Source organism: Crocodylus siamensis, chromosome 1 (genome assembly GCF_052110815.1).
Source record: "Crocodylus siamensis isolate JL-2025a chromosome 1, ASM5211081v1, whole genome shotgun sequence".
NCBI classification, from domain to species: Eukaryota; Metazoa; Chordata; order Crocodylia; family Crocodylidae; genus Crocodylus; species Crocodylus siamensis.
Genome location: NC_143395.1, coordinates 115,052,264 through 115,070,942, shown reverse-complemented (window position 1 = coordinate 115,070,942; position 18,679 = coordinate 115,052,264). Strand labels below are relative to the sequence as shown.

Below are 18,679 nucleotides of genomic sequence, written 5' to 3'. Positions count from 1 at the left end.
ACTGCAAGTTTCTGACCACTTTTAATGTACATTTCCCAAATACTAGAGTTAAATATGTGACCTTTCAGGAAATTGATTTTGATTGATTTTAAGATCTGGAACTCAGAGTAATATCTTGTTGGAAAACCTAGAGAAACTAAATATGAAATAACAAATAAATGGAATTTTTAGTAGAAGAACTTACTGGAGAGGAATGAGTTCTGGTATCCATCCAGTCACGGCATGCAGAACAGTGAACTCTTCTAATTCTCTTTTTCCAGATTCATGTACGCTGTAACAAATACAAAGAATAAATACAAATGTGCCTGCTACCCTCATTAAAATCCACAGTCAAGAGTTTCCCATTTGTTGTCAAATATAAGTTAAGTCAGGAATATCAAATCAGCATATTACTGTAAGACAGATATTTTAGGTAGTCTTGAGTCTGCTGTTATTGATAATTTCTCAATGGACATTTCAGCATTTTCATTCTCATTAGTTCATTCCTTTTAATTTATTTAAAGTAGATAACACACCCTTGTCAAAAATCTATTTTGCTACAAGTTATAGTTCAACAAAGACCATGGTATTTCTTTATCCAACATCATACAAGAAGTTTGTTACAAATTCAAGATTATCCTGATAGTTCTTGCAGTTTATAGTTGTCACAAAAATTTTTAAGCATTTTATATTAAGCAGTCATGGAGTTAATTCCACCCCACCCCACCCCACCCCTCCAAAAAGCTGCAAACAATCATTGGAGTGGAGACCAGTACTCAGAATTCCCCAGCACAAGTCCAAGGCCTTGGACACACGTTCCTACAAAAACAGAGTGCTATTGGTATATGCACGTATGCACATCCCCCTTGCGGGCATATTACAGCCTCCTCAAAGCTGCACCCTACCAAGAGGGGCAATAGGGGATCACCTCTCAGGCTCCTCCCAGCCTGCATGAAGCCTGTCAAAGCTGCAGTTCTGTTACCTTCGGTCTTTCAGGGAATCACTGCTCTCCCTCCCTCCTCTTTTGCAGTGTACCATGGAAGGGTGGGGATCTGGAAGACCCCTCATAGTATTATATGTAATTGTGCATGCATTACAGTAGCTCTACAAAAGGAAGTGTGCCAATGGACTTCCTGTTTGAAACCAACTTTTATGGGGAATCAGCCAGCTTTGTGGTAGTACAAATAGCCTGAATGACTATAGACTCACTTTCTGTAATGCTGTAAGGCAGGGGCAGGCAATTATTTGAGCTGGAGGGCCATTTAATGAGTTTTGGTGAGCTGTTGAGGGCCACAGGTATAGCCCCACCCCTTGAAAGATGCCCCACCCCCTAGTCACAATCTTGGGACCAGGCGTTTTTCCCCTAGCCCCTAATCTTTGCCACCAGAAGTCCCTCCCATTGCCCCCTAGAAATACTCCTTTTGAGATGGGAGGGTTGCCATCTTGAAACCAGGAAAAAAAAATCAACTCATACACAAAGTCAAACACCTACTTTATAACATATTTTAATTTTATTACAAAAAATATTTTTGTCATGATTTGTGTTTGTGTAGTATATATAGGTGATTGCATAGTAACTCAAAAATAGTCTTACTCTTGTATATTGTGTGTAAGGGATGTGGGGTATAGTTGGAGGTGGTGGGGTGCATATGGTGGGGAGTGGGGAGATGTGTGGGGGGTTTGTGAGGGGGTGTGGCTGTGTGTGGGGGGGCAATAGGGTACGTTGGGGGTGTGTATATGCAGGGGGTTGTGGGAGCAGGGTGTGGGTATGTGGTATGTGTGGGGTGTTCAGGAGGGTGGCAGGGTGTGGGGAACTGTCACATACTCCCCCCATGGTGCACAGCCCCTGCCACTGACAGCAGCAGCAGGCAGGAGAAGCTTGGGTGCTCATATCTGGCACAGCACTGTCACTGGCTGTGTGCAGGTCCGGCCAGTGCCGCACATGGAGGCGAGGAGTGTAGCCTGGCTGGCCCACCTCTACTGTGCTGGACTTCCCATGGAGCACATGCAGCTCTCACACTTACGCACAACTGAAAACTTTTCAGAATAAGTTGGTATTACTCCTTAATTAGCTGCAAGAGTTCTTTTTATTTTTTTGTTTTTTCCCAGAAACACTAGCTTCTTGTCCCTGCCAAAGGGACTGAGCATGCAACAGCACTTCAAATCTTTAGCTTAAGAAGCAAGCCACAGCTTGACTAGAACCAAACTCTAGAACATGGGTAACTATCACTAATCCCTCTGGCTCACACTCAGAATATCTAATTTCAAATGCCAATTTCTAACTTCTTATTTTAAGTACACAGTAACCAATATTTAGGTATTCCAAGGGAAATGAATTCTCTGCTGAATTTCATTTTATATTTGTCAGTATCCAAAACATCAACTGCCCACTGTTGACTGGATAAGTATTAGGTAAAATAGTGTCATTGTTTTAAAAAAATATTTAGACATGCAAAAAACATAAGAAATAAATATAAACAAAGCCACCATCTTCATTGGCAGTCCCTCTCAGTCAAGGACAATCTTCCATGATTGCCTTATTTGCAGGTCCAAAGATGGTTGCACAAGGTCATTCCAGGATCGATAGGTTCTATTGCAAATTGGGCACATGTTTTAGTGTGTGGTGGGTGGCTCTGGATTCTTGGATCGGTCTGCCACTCCTGCTTTTCCATCTCCTGTTGTCATTGTAAAGTTTCAAAAGTACTGAGATTCTTGCAACTGATTTTTCCTCCATTTGGGGCAGTCCTGAGTAACAGTCTCTCATGAGTTAATGTTGTTGTTGCATTATTTTAAGTTGGCCTTGAGGATGTCCTTGAAGTGCTTTTGCCCTCCTCTTGAGCACACACCTTGACTGAACTGGGAGAATAAAACTTGCTTCAGGAGTCTGGAGTCCTCTTGAAGCAACTTTCCCACATCATCTGGAAGACATCCTGATGATGTGGCTGGCCCAGCAAAGTTGATGCAAGATTATTATTGCCTCAAAGCTTATGGTGTCGCTTGCAAGAGGATACTAATGTTGGTGTGTCTGTCTTCCCACTGAACTTGAAGAATCTTCCACAGATAGCACTGATGGTAGTTTTCCAGTGACTTGAGGTGTCTCCTGTATGTTTTCCATATCCTAGCTCCGCACAGTAAGCTATGGATCATGACTGTTTGAAAAATCATGAGCTTGGTTTTGAATCTTATGTTGCAATCTTTGAACACCCATTTCCTCAGGCTCCTTAAGGCTGTGCTTGAACATCTGAGGCAATGTTGGAGTTCTTTGTCAATGTCAGCCTTCTGCAAAAGATGGCTTCCAAGGGATGGGAAATACTCAACGTTCTCCAAAGTCTCACCATAAATCTGAATTACAGAGCTGGGAGTTGCTCATTAAGAACCTGTTGATGGAGAACCTTAGTCTTCTGATTGTTAAGTATCAGTCCCATTTCTTGTAAACCTCAGTAAAAACATTGATGACTGCCTGTAGATCTGATTCTGAGTGAGTTCTCACCACAGCCTCATCAGCATACTGGAGCTGGATGATTGAGGTCAAGGTGGTCCTGGTTTTGGCTCAGAGTTGGCTGAAATTAACCAGTTTACCATGCTTTTGGTAGTTTAGCTTCACTCTGACTGGAACCATGTTGATGGTCAGATGTAGCATCATGGTGAGGAATATTGAGAAGAATATTGGAGTGATGAAACTGCCTTAATTCCCATTTTAACCTCAAATGGATGTTATAGATCTGTTGCAAAGAAAAACTGCTGCATACTGACATGGAGCAGCCAAAGAATGGTGACAGATTTCAGTAGCCATCCATACTTCAGAAGAATCCTCCACAGTCTTTCTTGCCTGACAGAGTCAAAGGCTTTTGTGAGGTCAAAGAAGGCCATACAGAGAGGTTTATGTTGTTCCCGGCATCTTTACTGCAGCTGACAAGCAGTGAAGGTCATGTTGGCTGTGCCACTTGATGCTTTATCATTCTACATCTGCTTGATACCTTTCCTCACCTCATCAACGGTTGAAGATATGTTGAGATTGCCCCCACCGGGTTTTGTGGGAAGGAGCTAAGAACACTTCTCAACAACAGTCTCAACTGAGAAGATCTTCAAAATTCTCCTTCCGAAGTGTGTTGATGGCTCCCCTTTCTTTGATCAGGTGTCCTCCATCCAGAGGTCTCAAGGAGGTTGGGTCTCTGAGTGCTTGGACTTTATATGGCTTTGGTGGCTTTTGTTTTAAAAAAATGTTTAGAAAACCAAAAACATAAGAAACAAATATACACAAAACCATAATCTAAACCCAGGAACCTTGATACATTATGACAATATTGCATGTAAATTACCTTTGTGCATATAAATGCCCCCACTGTACTTAGACTGATTAAAAATGACAATTAAAATTACATTAAAAAAATGAAATGCTTTCACTGTGCAAAAGGCAGCATGTAAAATTTTTTGGGACATAAAATAATGCAGGCAGTCAAAGAAGATGGGAAGATTTCTCAGATTAGTTTCTGTATAAAGTTTTCAGTGCATTATGTATCAGACACAGAGAGAGAGGAGATATGCTTGCTAGAGAAAATGAAAATCATACTATATTGATTTACTGTGTCAGTTTTCACATTAGAACTCGAAAAGTACAGATTTACCATTACAATTGCCAATGAACAATCCTCATGTATATTAAAACTGGCATTTTGCTTATTAATTCTATCTGATTTCTTAGAACAAAATGAAAAAATGGTCATAGACATACTCAGTGTTTGCCAGCTTAATGATAGCTTTAGCCAGCAACATTGGCCAAAGTTCAATTTGACAGGTTGTAGCCGGAAGCAACAAATTATTCTCTTCATTGAAAGGCATAGTGTCATCCACAATGATCTTTCTCCAGCACCCCTATGAATGAGAAAGAAAAGAAACATTAAAATGATGGCATGAAAATGGAAACAGAGCTCTACTATGCACTGATTGCACTCTACTAGGTACAATCAGTATGATAGGAACTAAGTCCTCTACTACCTTGGAAGACCTTTATTTCTAATTAATTACAGTGCCAGATTATGACATGCTGAGGCCCTAAACTATGTCCAGTTTAAGAGGCCCTATGTGATAAAAATAATGGACAAAATCCACAAAAATGGATTTTCATGAAATTTTAAAATTAATTATTGTAATTTCTGCACATACTTATGAACTCAATATGAATACTAACTGTGGAGTCATATATATGTATATTTTTGCCATATTCGAATGAAAATGATCAGGCTTTTTTTCTTATTTAGAGGTTCCTCATATTGTGAGGCCCTAGGTGGTATGTAGACAAAATGAGAGGCATGTGCCCACACTGCTTTAATGCAGGCTAAATGCTTTTACATCACCTTAATGGTGTTAATGTTTGCATGCCTCAGCAGTGTATTGCACATTAATTCCAGGCGCTGTACGAAATTCAGAAGCATAACGCACCTTAAATGACTTGGGGCACAGCAAACTAAAACCCTTTTGAGGAGTTTTAGTTTGCCACCCCTACAGTCATGGAGCAAAGCACCAGGCTCCATGCAGCTCTGAGGCTCTGTAGGAAGCTCTGCAGGTAGCCTGGCAGCAGCCCAGGAAAGCTCCATCCAAGAAAAGCGGCAAGCCTGATCTCCCCTCCCCCACCCAGAGCCTGCCTGCCTGCCTGGATGAGCTGCATAGGGGCCTGGTAATTCTCTCCATTGCTGTGGTGTCACCTGGGACCACCCGAGCCACGTACCTGTGAGCAGGTGCCACCTGGGGGGTGCCACTGCTGTTCTAGAAGGAAGCACTGCCCCCCCACCACCACAGCCCAGGGACCACTCCGCCCACTGGCAGCTCGCCCTCCCCTCCCCGCCAGAGAGGCAGGTTAGTCAGCGAGGTGTGTGCATGGTACAGGGGTTTAATCAGCCCTAAATTGAAGCAGTGTTTTTTAAAACCAACTGCTTCAAATTAGGTCCCCCATCTCATCTGCACATGCCCCAAGGCTGTAGCTTAAGTAGCTTAAGCCTAAATCTGGCACTGATTAATTATATCTAATTTTACTATCCTCCTTGATTACTTTTGCCATGTTAGATCGTAACCTAATACAGGAGACCCTCGCCATTCATGTGGGATACACTTTTATATCCCCCATGAATGGCGAGAACTGTGAATAAGGCACTGCATTCATGAATGCTGTCTGCGTTCATGAACACAGCGCCCCCGGCAGCGCAGGGGAGAGGGTCATGGCTGCACTGGCAATGGTGGGAGTGTGGCGGTGGCAGTAGGAGCACAGCAGCAGCAGTAGGAGCCCAGCTGTGGTAAGCACGGAGCTCCTGAGGAGCTCCTTTAAGTGTATTTAAGATGCGTGTTTGGCATTCGCAAATATTTGAAACTACAAACGCCAAACCCATGAATATCAAGGGTTTTCTGTATTAATTTTCAAATAATTTGAATAAGGCTGTAATCTGGCATTTTGTACACCTCTACACACCAAACATGCTTAAGGCAAACAAGAACTTTAAATATGCGTATACTTTTTTCATGCCTGCGTTCATATTTTAACATTTCTAACACATCCATAACTGGTCCTGAAATATAAGAACATGAGATTCATGGAAAACCCTTTATTGTAGAGGTGCACGGACAGAGGTTGAAAGTTTTGCTGATGTACTGACAAACATGTCCATACATTAGTCCATACCGTTTTGGCAATCGGCTTTTTTTGCCTGATGTGGGCGATAACATCAACGATAAATGCCAGGTGCATGTGCACAGCCATGGAACGCACATGGCCAACCCGGCAGCTTGGACAGCAGTGTCCAGCTGGTAAGTCTGTTGGAGGGGAAGGGGCAGGGGAAGGGAAGGAGTGTGTGGTGGGGTAAATTGAGGCCCCCACAATCAGGGAGACAGTGGGGCAGAGGCAGGCATGGCCCAGCTAGGGCAGGGTGCGGGACAGCTATAAGTGTCTTGTGCAGGGGTGACCCGGACGAGGGGGGAGCCTCCTGCTGCTCCCGTGGGAGGTATGAGGGGCATATGCACAAGAGGGTGGGCTGCTGCTGTGGGCTGGGGGATGCACTGGGCTCTTCCCAACAGGGAGGCTGGGCTGGGGCTGAGCTTGGGGCAGGCAGTGGCGCTGGGAGGGGGCTACTGGGAGGCTAGATACATCCCAGAATTTGTTGTAGCCCCCCCGTAGCCCCTACCTCCCAGTGCCACCACTGCTGCCCACCCTAAGCACAGTTTCAGCCCAGCCCCCCCACTGAGAAGAGCCTGGCACAACCCCAATCCTGGCCACAACAGCAGCCCGCCTTTGCCCTGTATGGGGGCACACATACCCCCCATGCCTCCCCCAGGGGTGCATGCAGTGGCAGGAGCCGCTCCCCGCTCATGCCTTCTGGACAAGCTGCTCATGACTCCATCTCATACCCCACCCCGCCCCAGCTGTGCAGTGTGCACCCCAGCCCCAGCCCCACTCCCTCTCACCACAGAGGCCTCGATCTGTCCCCCCATACCTTTTCCCTCCCCTGCCCCTTTTCCCCAATAGACTTACCAGCCAGAGCTGCTCTCCAAGCAGTGGGACTGCATATCAGTAATTGAATCAGGCCTGTTAATAACTGGCTATCAGTATCAGCCCAAAAAATCTTCATCAGTGCACCCCTACTTTATTGATCTGATTTTTTTTTAATACAGCAATCTCATGCAACTATTTTCCAAATGTATGCACAGATAATGTTATTATATTTTTCAACTTGGGAAAAAATAAATGCTCATTCAAGTAAGACACAACCAGGACAATGCCTCACAAAGGCCTCAGTCCTGGAAATATGTATGCATATACTTGATTTATAAATACAAGTAATCCTATGGCTTTTCAATAATATTTTTGTACCTTAAGCTAAAAATGTTAGTTATGTTACTGTAAGCTCTGTTCAAAGTGTCCAGATACTGTGGTGACAGGTATGGTAATAAAAACCTATACTGAAATAGTAGATATGTGTGCCATTGTGACTGTCCAAGGGCATTCAGAAATAAAATGACTCTAGCTACAATGTGGGTAAGAGTGCTGCCAGACTGGGAAATCTGGAATATATTGTGAACACAAGGTAAAACTATGCATTAATTGCCATCAGCAGATTCAGCAAAAAGTGAGTTTAGATTCTCACATACATGTTTAATACATTCTTATATCTCACATATGTTCCCAAGATCACAGTCTAAATCAGATACAGAGAGAAAAGAAGATCCTGGTGGTTCTGTCAATTTCTGCAGGGAGTTAGAGTGACCTACCATTATCAAATCTAAACTTTTTATCAAACTTCACATTTAATTTTTATTATTAATGAAAGTCCAACCCCCTCTGGTTTTGTATTGACAGCCTCTAAAAATGAGGAGCATTTCAAAGTTTTAAATATTCATGTAAAAAAGTAGAACAGTAATTCTTCCCATTTTCATAATCATGACGTTGTTCACAGGACTATCAATGAACTTTTATAATTCAGAATTCAAGAGTAAGATGGAAAAAACGTGAGGAAATATCAAGATTAGTATTGCAAAAATATACTAGGGCATATGGAATAGGGCTGTGCGAAACAGCACCATTTCGTTTCGCCTTCTGTTTCGATGCTTTTATGGGACAGTGTTTCGTTTTGAGTTTTGCTTTGTTTTGAAAGCACTGTTCCATTTCGTTTCATTGAAACTGTTTCGATGTTTCACCCATAGGCTATAATGGAAAGCATGAAACTGCCTGTAACTTTGCCATTTCTTGCCTGATTCAGATGAAACTTACAGGGATGGTAGCCCCTTCTTGGGCCACAAAACCTGCCAACTTTCAAGGAGATAGGTACAGGTGTTTCTGGGAAACTTCACCCCAAGCTGCTGACAAGCAAAACTCGTGACATGGATGACACTGTGTGTGTGTTAAGGTGCACCCTCACTGGCGCTGGGGCCTCTACATGACACAGTAGTGTGCTCCAATGAGGTCTCCTCCTCCCCTACAGCTTCATTCTGGTCCACCACTTTTAATGACAACAGGTAAAAACTTAGTAAACAGCACAGTAGCACCAGCAGCATCTCAGGCAGCCAAACTGTCACAGACTAGAGCCTTTCTTTCCTTTCCTGCAGGAGCTGCTTTTCCAGCAACTGCCAGAGAACTCTCCCTGCCAGCCCCAGCCCTGGGGCTTAGATGTGCCCAGGGCCTTGCATTCTTCCGGTCAGGTACTAGGGGTGTTGGTTTAAAGATGTGGTACTGGCAGACAAGGACCTTTGGGTCAATCTAATCTGGTATGTTTTAGCAGACCAACTGAATAGTCAGTTACAGAAATATATCTTAACAAGCTTTACGGTTGAAAAACCCTTTGTCAGGCTAAGGAAGCACCTGCAGGTGATGTGTGTGTGTGCTGTTCCTGGATGGAAGCAATAGTAAAGAAGCCAGAGGCTGGCATGCAATGCAGGCAAGAAAGCCAGTCCATGAAAAAGGAAATGGAGGCGTCGGGGGTGAGGGAGAAGGGAGATGTAGCAGTGCAGGTAAAAGTGGAGAGGTACCTGGGGAGTCAGATGTCTGGCAGGTTGCAGTATGTCATAAATCCAATGTCTGTATTGAGTCAATGAGTTTCTGTACCTAGGAGGCTGATGAAGTGAGGTTCATAGGCCCGGCTGTGAAAAGTGGCTTGACCAGGAGTTTGCCCGGGAACTGACTGAGGCCGCTTGCTCCAGGACCTTGGTTGTCATGGGTGACTTCAATTACCCGGACATCTCGTGGGAAGATCACTCAGCTAAATCTGAGCGGGCGCAAAGCTTTCTCTCATGCGTGGATGACCTCTACCTGACCCAAGAAGTCTATGGGCCAACGAGAGGCAAAGCGCTGCTTGACCTGGTACTGGCTACGGGGGATGACCGAATCGGCGACCTAGTGATCGATGGGAAGTTGGGTGACAGCGACCACGAGATGATCACCTTCACCATCCGCCGTAAAGCTGGCAAGTCAGTCAGCAACACAGAAGTCCTTGACTTCAGAAAAGCCAACTTTGACAAGCTCAAGAGGCTAGTCGGTCAGGCCCTCAGGGACCATGACCCCAGGGAGTTGGGAGTTCAAGAAGAGTGGTTGCTTCTCAAGGAAGCGATCCTCAGTGCACAAGCTAAATCTATTCCAACATGGAGGAAAGGCAGCAAGAAGGCACAGCAGCCCCCCTGGCTCTCCAGAGACCTAGAGGACCTACTGTGCCTAAAAAGGAAAGCCTACAAAGGATGGAGGACGGGATTCACCTCCAAGGAGAATTACTCCGCGCTGGTCCGGTCCTGCAGGGACCAAACCAGGAAAGCCAAGGCTGCAACTGAACTCCAACTAGCTTCAGGCATCAAGGACAATAAAAAGTCCTTTTTCAGGTATGTGGGGAGCCAGAGGAAAAGCAAGGGCAATGTTGGACCCCTGCTAAACCAGATGGGGCAACTGACAACTGACGCCCAAGAAAAAGCCAACCTATTAAATAGGTACTTTGCGTCAGACTTTCATCAGTCACACGGGATGCCCATGCCTGCTATGGGACAGGGAAATCTGGGTGAGGGGGATCCCCTGCCCTCCATCAATGCTGACCTCGTGAAGGAACACCTTGAGAAGCTGGATACCTTCAAGTCAGCTGGCCCTGACAACCTGCACCCCAGGGTACTCAAGGAGCTGGTGAGCGTCATAGCCCAGCCCCTGGCACGGGTCTTTGAAAACTCCTGGTGCTCTGGTGTAGTGCCCGAAGACTGGAAGAAGGCCAATGTGGTGCCGATCTTCAAGAAAGGGAGGAGAGTGGATCCGGCTAACTACAGGCCCATTAGCCTGACTTCTATCCTGGGGAAGATCTTAGAAAAATTTATTAAGGAGGCCATCCTTGAGGGACTGGCCCAGGCTAACATTCTAAGGGACAGCCAGCATGGGTTTGTTGCAGGAAGGTCTTGTTTGACCAATCTCATTTCCTTCTATGACCAGGTGACCTATCACCTGGACAAGGGAGAAGAGATTGATGTCATATATCTTGACTTCAAAAAAGCTTTTGATCTGGTATCCCATGATCACCTCTTGGCCAAACTGCCCAGTTGTGGCCTTGGCTCCACCACGATCCGCTGGCTGGGAAATTGGCTTCGTGGTCGGACCCAGAGGGTTGTGATTGATGGCAGTCAATCATCATGGTGCCCTGTAACCAGTGGCGTCCCTCAAGGCTCCGTCCTGGGACCCATACTGTTCAACATCTTCATTAATGATGTGGACATTGGAGTTAGGAGTGGACTGGCCAAGTTCGCCGATGACACCAAACTTTGGGGCAAAGCATCCATGCCAGAAGATAGGCAGGCGATCCAGGCTGACCTGGACAAGCTCAGCAAATGGGCGGACGAGAACCTGATGGTGTTTAACACCAAAAAATACAAGGTTCTCCACCTTGGGAAGAAAAACCTGCAGCACCCTTATAGGCTCGGCAGTGCTACGTTGGTTAGCACTACAGAAGAAAAAGACTTGGGGGTCATCATTGACCACAAGATGAACATGAGCCTCCAATGCGATGCTGCGGCTAGTAAAGCGACCAAAATGCTGGCGTGCATCCATAGATGCTTCTCGAGCAAATCCCGGGACGTCATTCTCCCCTTGTACTCGGCCTTGGTGAGGCCGCAGCTGGAGTACTGCGTCCAGTTTTGGGCTCCACAATTCAAAAAGGATGTGGAGAAGCTTGAGAGAGTCCAGAGGAGAGCCACGCGCATGATCAGAGGTCAGGAAAACAGATCTTACGATGACAGGCTGAGAGCCACAGGACTCTTTAGCCTGGAAAAGCGCAGGCTCAGGGGTGATCTGATGGCCACCTATAAGTTTATCAGGGGTGACCACCAGGATCTGGGGGAACATCTGTTCACCAGAGCGCCCCAAGGGATGACGAGGTCGAATGGTCACAAACTCCTGCAAGACCGTTTCAGGCTGGACATAAGGAAGAATTTCTTTACTGCCCAAGGTCTGGAACAGTCTGCCATTGGAGGTGGTTCAAGCACCTACATTGAACACCTTCAAGAGTAAATTGGATGCTTATCTTGCTGGGATCCTATGACCCTAGCTGACTTCCTGCCCTCTGGGCAGGGGGCTGGACTCGATGATCTCCCGAGGTCCCTTCCAGCGCTAATGTCTATGAAATCTATGAAATTGAAAAGAATAAATCAGTGAATATAATAATAAAATAAAAGGGTTGAGAAGAAAGCAAAAGGCTATTATTGAATCCCACTTGCTGGTTAGCAAATAGGAAATCATTCAGATCAATGCTAGTAGTAGCTTTTGTTGTCTAAAGCTCCTGAGCTGCTGGAAGACACAGCTCAGTAACTGTCAGCCCCAAGGCAGAAAGCAGGATAGTTCAAACAATGCTGCCTTTTATGCTGTTTTTCCATTCCTTTCCCAGAGCACTGGGATTGGAAGGGACATCAGGGAAGGATCACAGTCACTGGCTAGCCACACAGTCAATATGAAAGCAGTGCTTCCTTCCTCTTCCCCCCCCCCTCCTTACTTTCTGTTTTCCTACAGGCAAGCCCAGCTTGAGCTTCGAAACTCGAAACATTTCAAAACTTTTGAAACGTTTCTACCGCCCTCATTTCATTTTGAGGCTGTTTCAAAGCCCTTTGTTTCACTTCATTTTCGCTGTTTCAAGCTTGAAATGAATTGAAGCAGCATTGAAATGAAACAGCTGGCAAAATTTTGCACAGTCCTAATATAAAACCCTGACATAAATAAAAGAAAAATACTCATGGAAGCATGCAAAATTCTGTCATCAACACTGCACTAAATACATATTATTACCAATTCAGATCTCTTATCCGCTGCAATTTCATTTGGGTTGGCCTTATTGATGAACTTTGTAACCCGCCTTTCAGTACAAGTAGTAGGGTTTTTATAGCTGTCTTGGTCCAGGAAATATGTCAGAAGCAACGAGGGTTTTTTTTGGTGGTGTTTTTATTGAACCAACAAGGGGCAGATTCGGGGGGGTATAATAGTACAAGTCCACTCCTTCCTTTGGATTGGAGAGTACCACAGAAACCTCCATGGAATTTTAAAGTCCCTAAAGCAAGTGAAAATCCTCCCTTCCTGCTCAAAGCCATTCTCCCCAACCCCGCTCCTGGCTTCCCCCACCTGCTTTTGCCTGCTATCCCAAGGGCTAGGAAGCACTGGGATAGTACCATTCCTGACCCCGAGTGGGGGTTGGGATCAGCTGGGGATGCCAACAACAACAGCAGTGAGGCTGGTCCCAGACTGACTGGAAAAAGGGGAAAGGAACTACTCTCCAGCTTCCCTGTTGTCACTGTCCCCTCCACAGCTGAGCCCAGCCCCTGCTCAGGCCATCTGGGTCTGGAGTCTCCTTGCTCCCAAACTGGAGAAAGTAACAGCAGTAGGCAGGGAGGTTGTGGGGGAAGGGAGAGGTAGAAGGGCAGGAAAGGGTGGGTGAGGGAATAGGGTGGCCACTGACCCCTCGCCAGAATACAAGACAGCCCTCACTGCTCCTGCTAGGAAGCAGAGGGTTGGGGCCAGCCCTGCTTTTTGAAGCACAAAGAACAGCCTGCAAAGCATGCTAGGCTAGTGGTGGGGCTCCGATTTAACTGGAACCAGGAAGTGGGGTCTGGGACAGAAGTTTCATAAACTGTTTATGTGTAACTTCTATCCCTAGCCCAAATATCTTGTTAAAAATATTATTAGGAATGCATAATGAATAGAGTGTTGTTAGAACTGCACAGTTTGCATCTCGTACCTGATAAGCAGAAACACTGCCAAGGACATTTCTCTCCTTGGCCATTGCTAGCTTTTCTAATGCTAAATTACTCTCTACCCCCACACACTCCCCCTGACTTTCACATGCAGATTACAGAAGCTGGAATTCAACTGACTGTGTCCTTGAAAGTGGGGGGGATTTCAACTCTTGGTGACCTAGAGAGCTTTCTGAGCGTGCGTAATTAGCTGATGCATATATGCCTATCTGCCCCGCATACTTAAGTAGTTAATTATAATGCACATGCGACACATGATGTGACGTAATCACATGTATGTTTGTATGAACCGGAAATGAGTTGTAAGAGTTCCTGTTTCTGCACATGTGCCCAGGAGGAAAGAGATAAAAGCCAGCTAAGAGTTTTCCTCGGGGGCAGAGTAATCTGAGATTTTCTGTCTCTGCTCTGACCCTATTTGCAAATACACCTTTTGTGCTGCTAATAGTGTGTGCCTGAGAAATATTATTTGCAAGCCTCCAAAAGAAACGAACCGCAATATTTTTGCCATCAATCTCTTGATCTCCGGTTTCATGGTAGCAGATAGAGAAAAGACTTGCCCTCCCTTCACCCTGAAAAGCACACTAGCCAGCAAAGTCAAGTATTGCATTGAGCAGTAGCAAATTGTTTCCCCACTAAAGTGAAGGGACCAGGTAATTAGCTGAGTCTTTCAAAGCTGAGCCTTTTAGAGTTTTAATTTGCTCTTGTGCCTGCTCCTTCAGGAGCTCACTAATCCTTACTCAAGCCAAGCTGAAAAGAAAACAAAGAAGCACTTTATAATATTGTATTATGATTGGACTGACACTTGAATTTTAGTTACTTGTAGGTGTCTTTTTAAATTATTTTTTGAGAAGCATCACATGTCCAGGCTAGTCCTATGAGCAAAGCTGCTTAGAAAGAGTGTTTACAAAAAATCTATACAAATATTTCTGAATTACTTCAACATGAAAAAATGACCTTGTAAAGTTTCATGTTTTGCCTATGGAAAATAAGACAGGTGTGCATTTCTTAATTTGAAAAGATAGTTTCATAGTGAAGTAGCGCCTCCTGATATCTTGCCTAAATCTACCCTCTGCCAGCTTGTGACTGTCACAGGAGCACTGAGGTGCTCTTTGCCTTAAGTAAAGGAAATAAGGAGAGCCGCCAAGCAATGGGGCAGCTCAGGTGCCGGTTGCTGTGGCAACCAGGCGGGTCATGTGGCCAGAAGGAGGCAGGGCTAGGCCTTTATAAACAGCCCAGGCCAGAGCCTGACTAGCAGTTCCCCTCTGGCAGCTGTAGTTCTGTGGGAGAGCTGAGCAGTAGAGTCAATGGTGGTGGTTTGACTGGCTGCAATGATGCAAGGGGAGAGAGCGAGCCCAGACAGACGTATTGGTGAGAGCCAGCGTTGCGTGTGGTTTGTGTTATAAGCCAGTGGGCTTTTTGCTTGTGTTGTAGCCGCGTGGCTCACGGCTTGTTATGGAGGACTAGGTGACTAGGTGAGGCTGTAGGGGTGAGAGGAGGCCTCACGGGGACTTCCCAGTAGCTTGGGGGTTCCTGGTGCCCAGTGGGGGGCACAGTGAGCAGTGCCACAGGGGCACAGTGTGCCGAGTGCTGCAGAGGTGCTCGGCATGGCTGCGAAAGGGCGCTTAGACCCTACGGGGGGCAAAGAAGTGCGGGAAGCGCAGCACAGACCCCAGAGGTGGTGAGGAAGCGCAGGGAGCGTAGTGCAGGCCACAGAGGGGGTGAGGACATGCAGAAGACACGGCACGAGTACGGGAAGTGCGGTGTAGACCCTGGAGGTGGCGAGGAAGCGTGGGGAGCACAGCGCAGGCCACAGAGGGGATGAGGACGCGCAGGAGGCACGGCACGAGTGCCGGAAGCATGGTGTAGACCCCGTGGGGGGCGACAGGCCCTAGGCGGGCTACGTACTATATCAAGCCACCCCAAGGTGGGTGGCATGTATCATTGACAGGCACCCAAGACGGGTGCAGGCCAAGGAGTGTTCCAGAGGGCTTCTGCAGCAGCAGGGGAGCCCAAGGAACCAGAGGGGCCAGGTAAGGCTCTGGCCGCCTGAGCCCCCCGGGACACACTAAATTGGACAATCATCATTGGCAGGATCCAGCAGGGGCCAGGTAAGGCTTAGCCCGCCTGAGCCTAATCGGACGATCACTATTGACGGGACTCAGAAGGGGCCAGGTAGGGCTCAGGCCGCCTGAGCCCAGTTGATGTAAAGAGCTAATCCAGGTAGGGGGGCCAAGCCCGGGAGGTGCCAGAGAAGGGGCGCTGGTTGTGGGTTAAGCCCAGGGACGCCAGAGAAGGGGCGTTGGGGCGGGCCAGCCCAGGGGGCACCAGGTAGGGCGCAGAAGGTTACGGACCAGACAACGTCCAGGAAGAGCTGTGAGGCTTGGGGCGTGCTACAGGGGAGGTAGGAGGCACGCACTGCCCATAACACTGGGTTGAGGGCACCCCATTTGGGAGGTAATACCAGCGCGGTGTCATAGGTGCAAGTAGGCCATACTGAACCTAAGAGCAAAGATGTGGCAGGCGAGTCGAGGGTGCTGGATTGCCTAATTAACATGGCAGGGGGCGCTAGCGAGTACACGGCCACTCGTAGGTTTCCCACTCCGTGATAGTGACCATTATTCCTAGTCATTCCTGGTAGTGCTTGGGGGAACAGGGATTCCCCCAATGCCTGCTGCTCCCCTCTGACTAGTTTTGTAACAGGCCACTAGATCCCCCCTCAGCCTTCTCTTGTGGAGGCTGAATAGGTTCAGGTCCCGTAGCCTCTCCCCGTAGGGCCTGCCCACTGATCATATGAGTGGCCCTACTTTGGACCCTCTCCATGTTGTCCACATCCCTCCTTGAAGTGCAGCACCCAGAACTGGATGCAGTACTCCAACTGGGGCCTGAGCTGTGTTGTACAGAGGGGAGGATCACCTCCCTGGATCTGCTTGAGATGCATCTGTGGATGCATAACAAGGTGTGGTTGGCCTTCCAGACTGCACCCCCACACTGCTGGACCATGTTCATCTTGGCATCAATGATGACTCCAAGATCTTTTTCTGCCTCTGCACTGATGAGAAGGGAGTTCTCCAGCCTGTAGGTCTGGTGCTGGTTCTTTCTCCCCAGGTGCATCACCTTGCACTTGTCTGTGTTGAATCCCACCCTGTTCTCATTTGACCACCCCTGTAACCTGTCTAGGTCTGATTGTAAACTAATCCTCCCTTCTAGTGTGCCCACATCCCCCCCACATCTTAGTGTCATCAGCAAATTTGAACAGGGTGCTTTTTACCCCCTGGTCCAAGTCACTGATGAAGATGTTGAACAGTGCGGGCCCGAGGACCGAGCCCTGCGGAACCCCACTGCCCACATCCCTCCAGGTCGGAAATGACCCATCCACCACCACTCTCTGGGTGCGGCCCTCCAGCCAGCTGGCGACCCGTTTGACTGTGTAGGTGTCGACACCACAGTCCCTCAGTTTCTTAATGAGAATGGGGTGAGTGACAGTGTCGAAGGCCTTCCGAAAGTCCAGGAAGACGATGTCCACTGCTACCCCTGCATCTAAGGATTTGGTGATCTGATCATAGAAGTCCACCAGGTTGGTCTGACAGGACCTGCCTCTAATGAACCCGTGTTGGTTGCCCCTAAGCATAATTTCCCCTGCTGGCCCCTCATGGACATGTGCCAGAATAATACCTCAATCCTGGGCAAGCTTTTTGAGAGAAAGACAAACTAGCCTATAGTTTCCCGGGTCCTCCTTCCTCCCCTTATTGAAGATGGGAACCACGTTGGCCCTCTTCCAGTCCTCTGACACCACATCAGCGCACCACAACTGCTCGTAAAGCCATGCCAGGGGTCCCGCAATGTCCTCAGCTAATTCCCTCAGTACTCTAGGGTGGAGATCAACCAGCTGATTTGAATACATCCAGTCCTTCCAGAAGTTCCCTAACTAGTTCCTCACTAACCCTTGGCCTAGGTGCACCTCCCCTGGGATGTAAGGGGGGCCCAGAGAGGGGGTGGCTGGTCCGGCCCCTGCTCAGGAAAATGGAGGCAAAGAAATCGTTAAATATGTTAGCTTTGTCGTCTGGTGTGACCAAATTTCCTAGCGTGTCTTACAGGTGCCCCATGTTACCCGGAACCTTCTTTTTGCCCCCTATTTAAAAATACAAGACTTCTTGTTATCCTTGATCTGGGAAGCTAGTCCCAGTTCCAGCTCCGCCTTGGCCTTCCTGACTGCCCCCCTGCATCCCCGAGCAACTGTAGTATAATCCTCCCTAGTGATGGCCCCTCGCTTCCATTGGGTGTACGCCTCCCTTTAAGCTAGGAGACATTCCTGGATGCTTTTGGTGAGCTATGGGGGCTTTTGCGCCCTCCTGCTCCCTCTGATCTGTGTTGGGATTACTTCCCTTTGGGCTTGGAGGATTGTCTTCTTAAGGAGCGACCACTCTTCTTGGATACCTGGCTCCCCTCCCCTCTGGGACCTCAGTGCTTCCCTGACTATTCTCCTTAGCTCATTGAAGAGTGCCCTCCTGAAGTCTAGGGCTGCTGCCTTGCTGTAGGCCTTTGCTACCTTGTGCTGGATGGTGAATTCCAGCAGGCGATGACTGCTGTCGCCCAGGTAGTCGAGTACCTGCAGCCCCCTCACCAGGTCATCACTGATGGCCAGCACCAGGTCCAACAAGGCGTCTCCCCTGGTGGGGCTGTGTACCTCCTGGCTTAGATGGAGGTCCTGCATTCTGGCTAGGAACCTACGTGAGCAGTCACACCTGGCTGACTGCTCTTCCCAGCAGATGTCTAGAAAGTTCAGGTCACCCATGATGACCGTGTCCTTTGACCCAACTACCTCCATGAGCTGACTTAAGAATTTCTGGTCTAGCTCTTCCCCTTGGTTGGGTGGTCTGTAGTAGATCATGTAGTAAAGTAAACAAAAGCATGGCTACATCCACAGGGCTTTATCTTCTGTTATGAAAGACATACAAAATTACAATGC

At 47.4% G+C, this 18,679-nt stretch overlaps 1 protein-coding gene across 1 annotated transcript in view; it reads right to left on the bottom strand.

Annotated features, from left to right (window-relative positions):
• ADGB (androglobin) overlaps positions 1-18,679 on the bottom strand; it is a 279,220-nt gene that overhangs the window by 207,918 nt on the left and 52,623 nt on the right. The window contains exons 7-8 of the mRNA XM_090041017.1: positions 4,712-4,851; positions 185-271 (exon numbers count right to left, since the gene is read on the bottom strand). Of these exons, the coding sequence (XP_089897143.1) occupies positions 185-271; positions 4,712-4,851 (227 nt within the window). The remainder of the gene's footprint in view (positions 1-184; positions 272-4,711; positions 4,852-18,679) is intronic.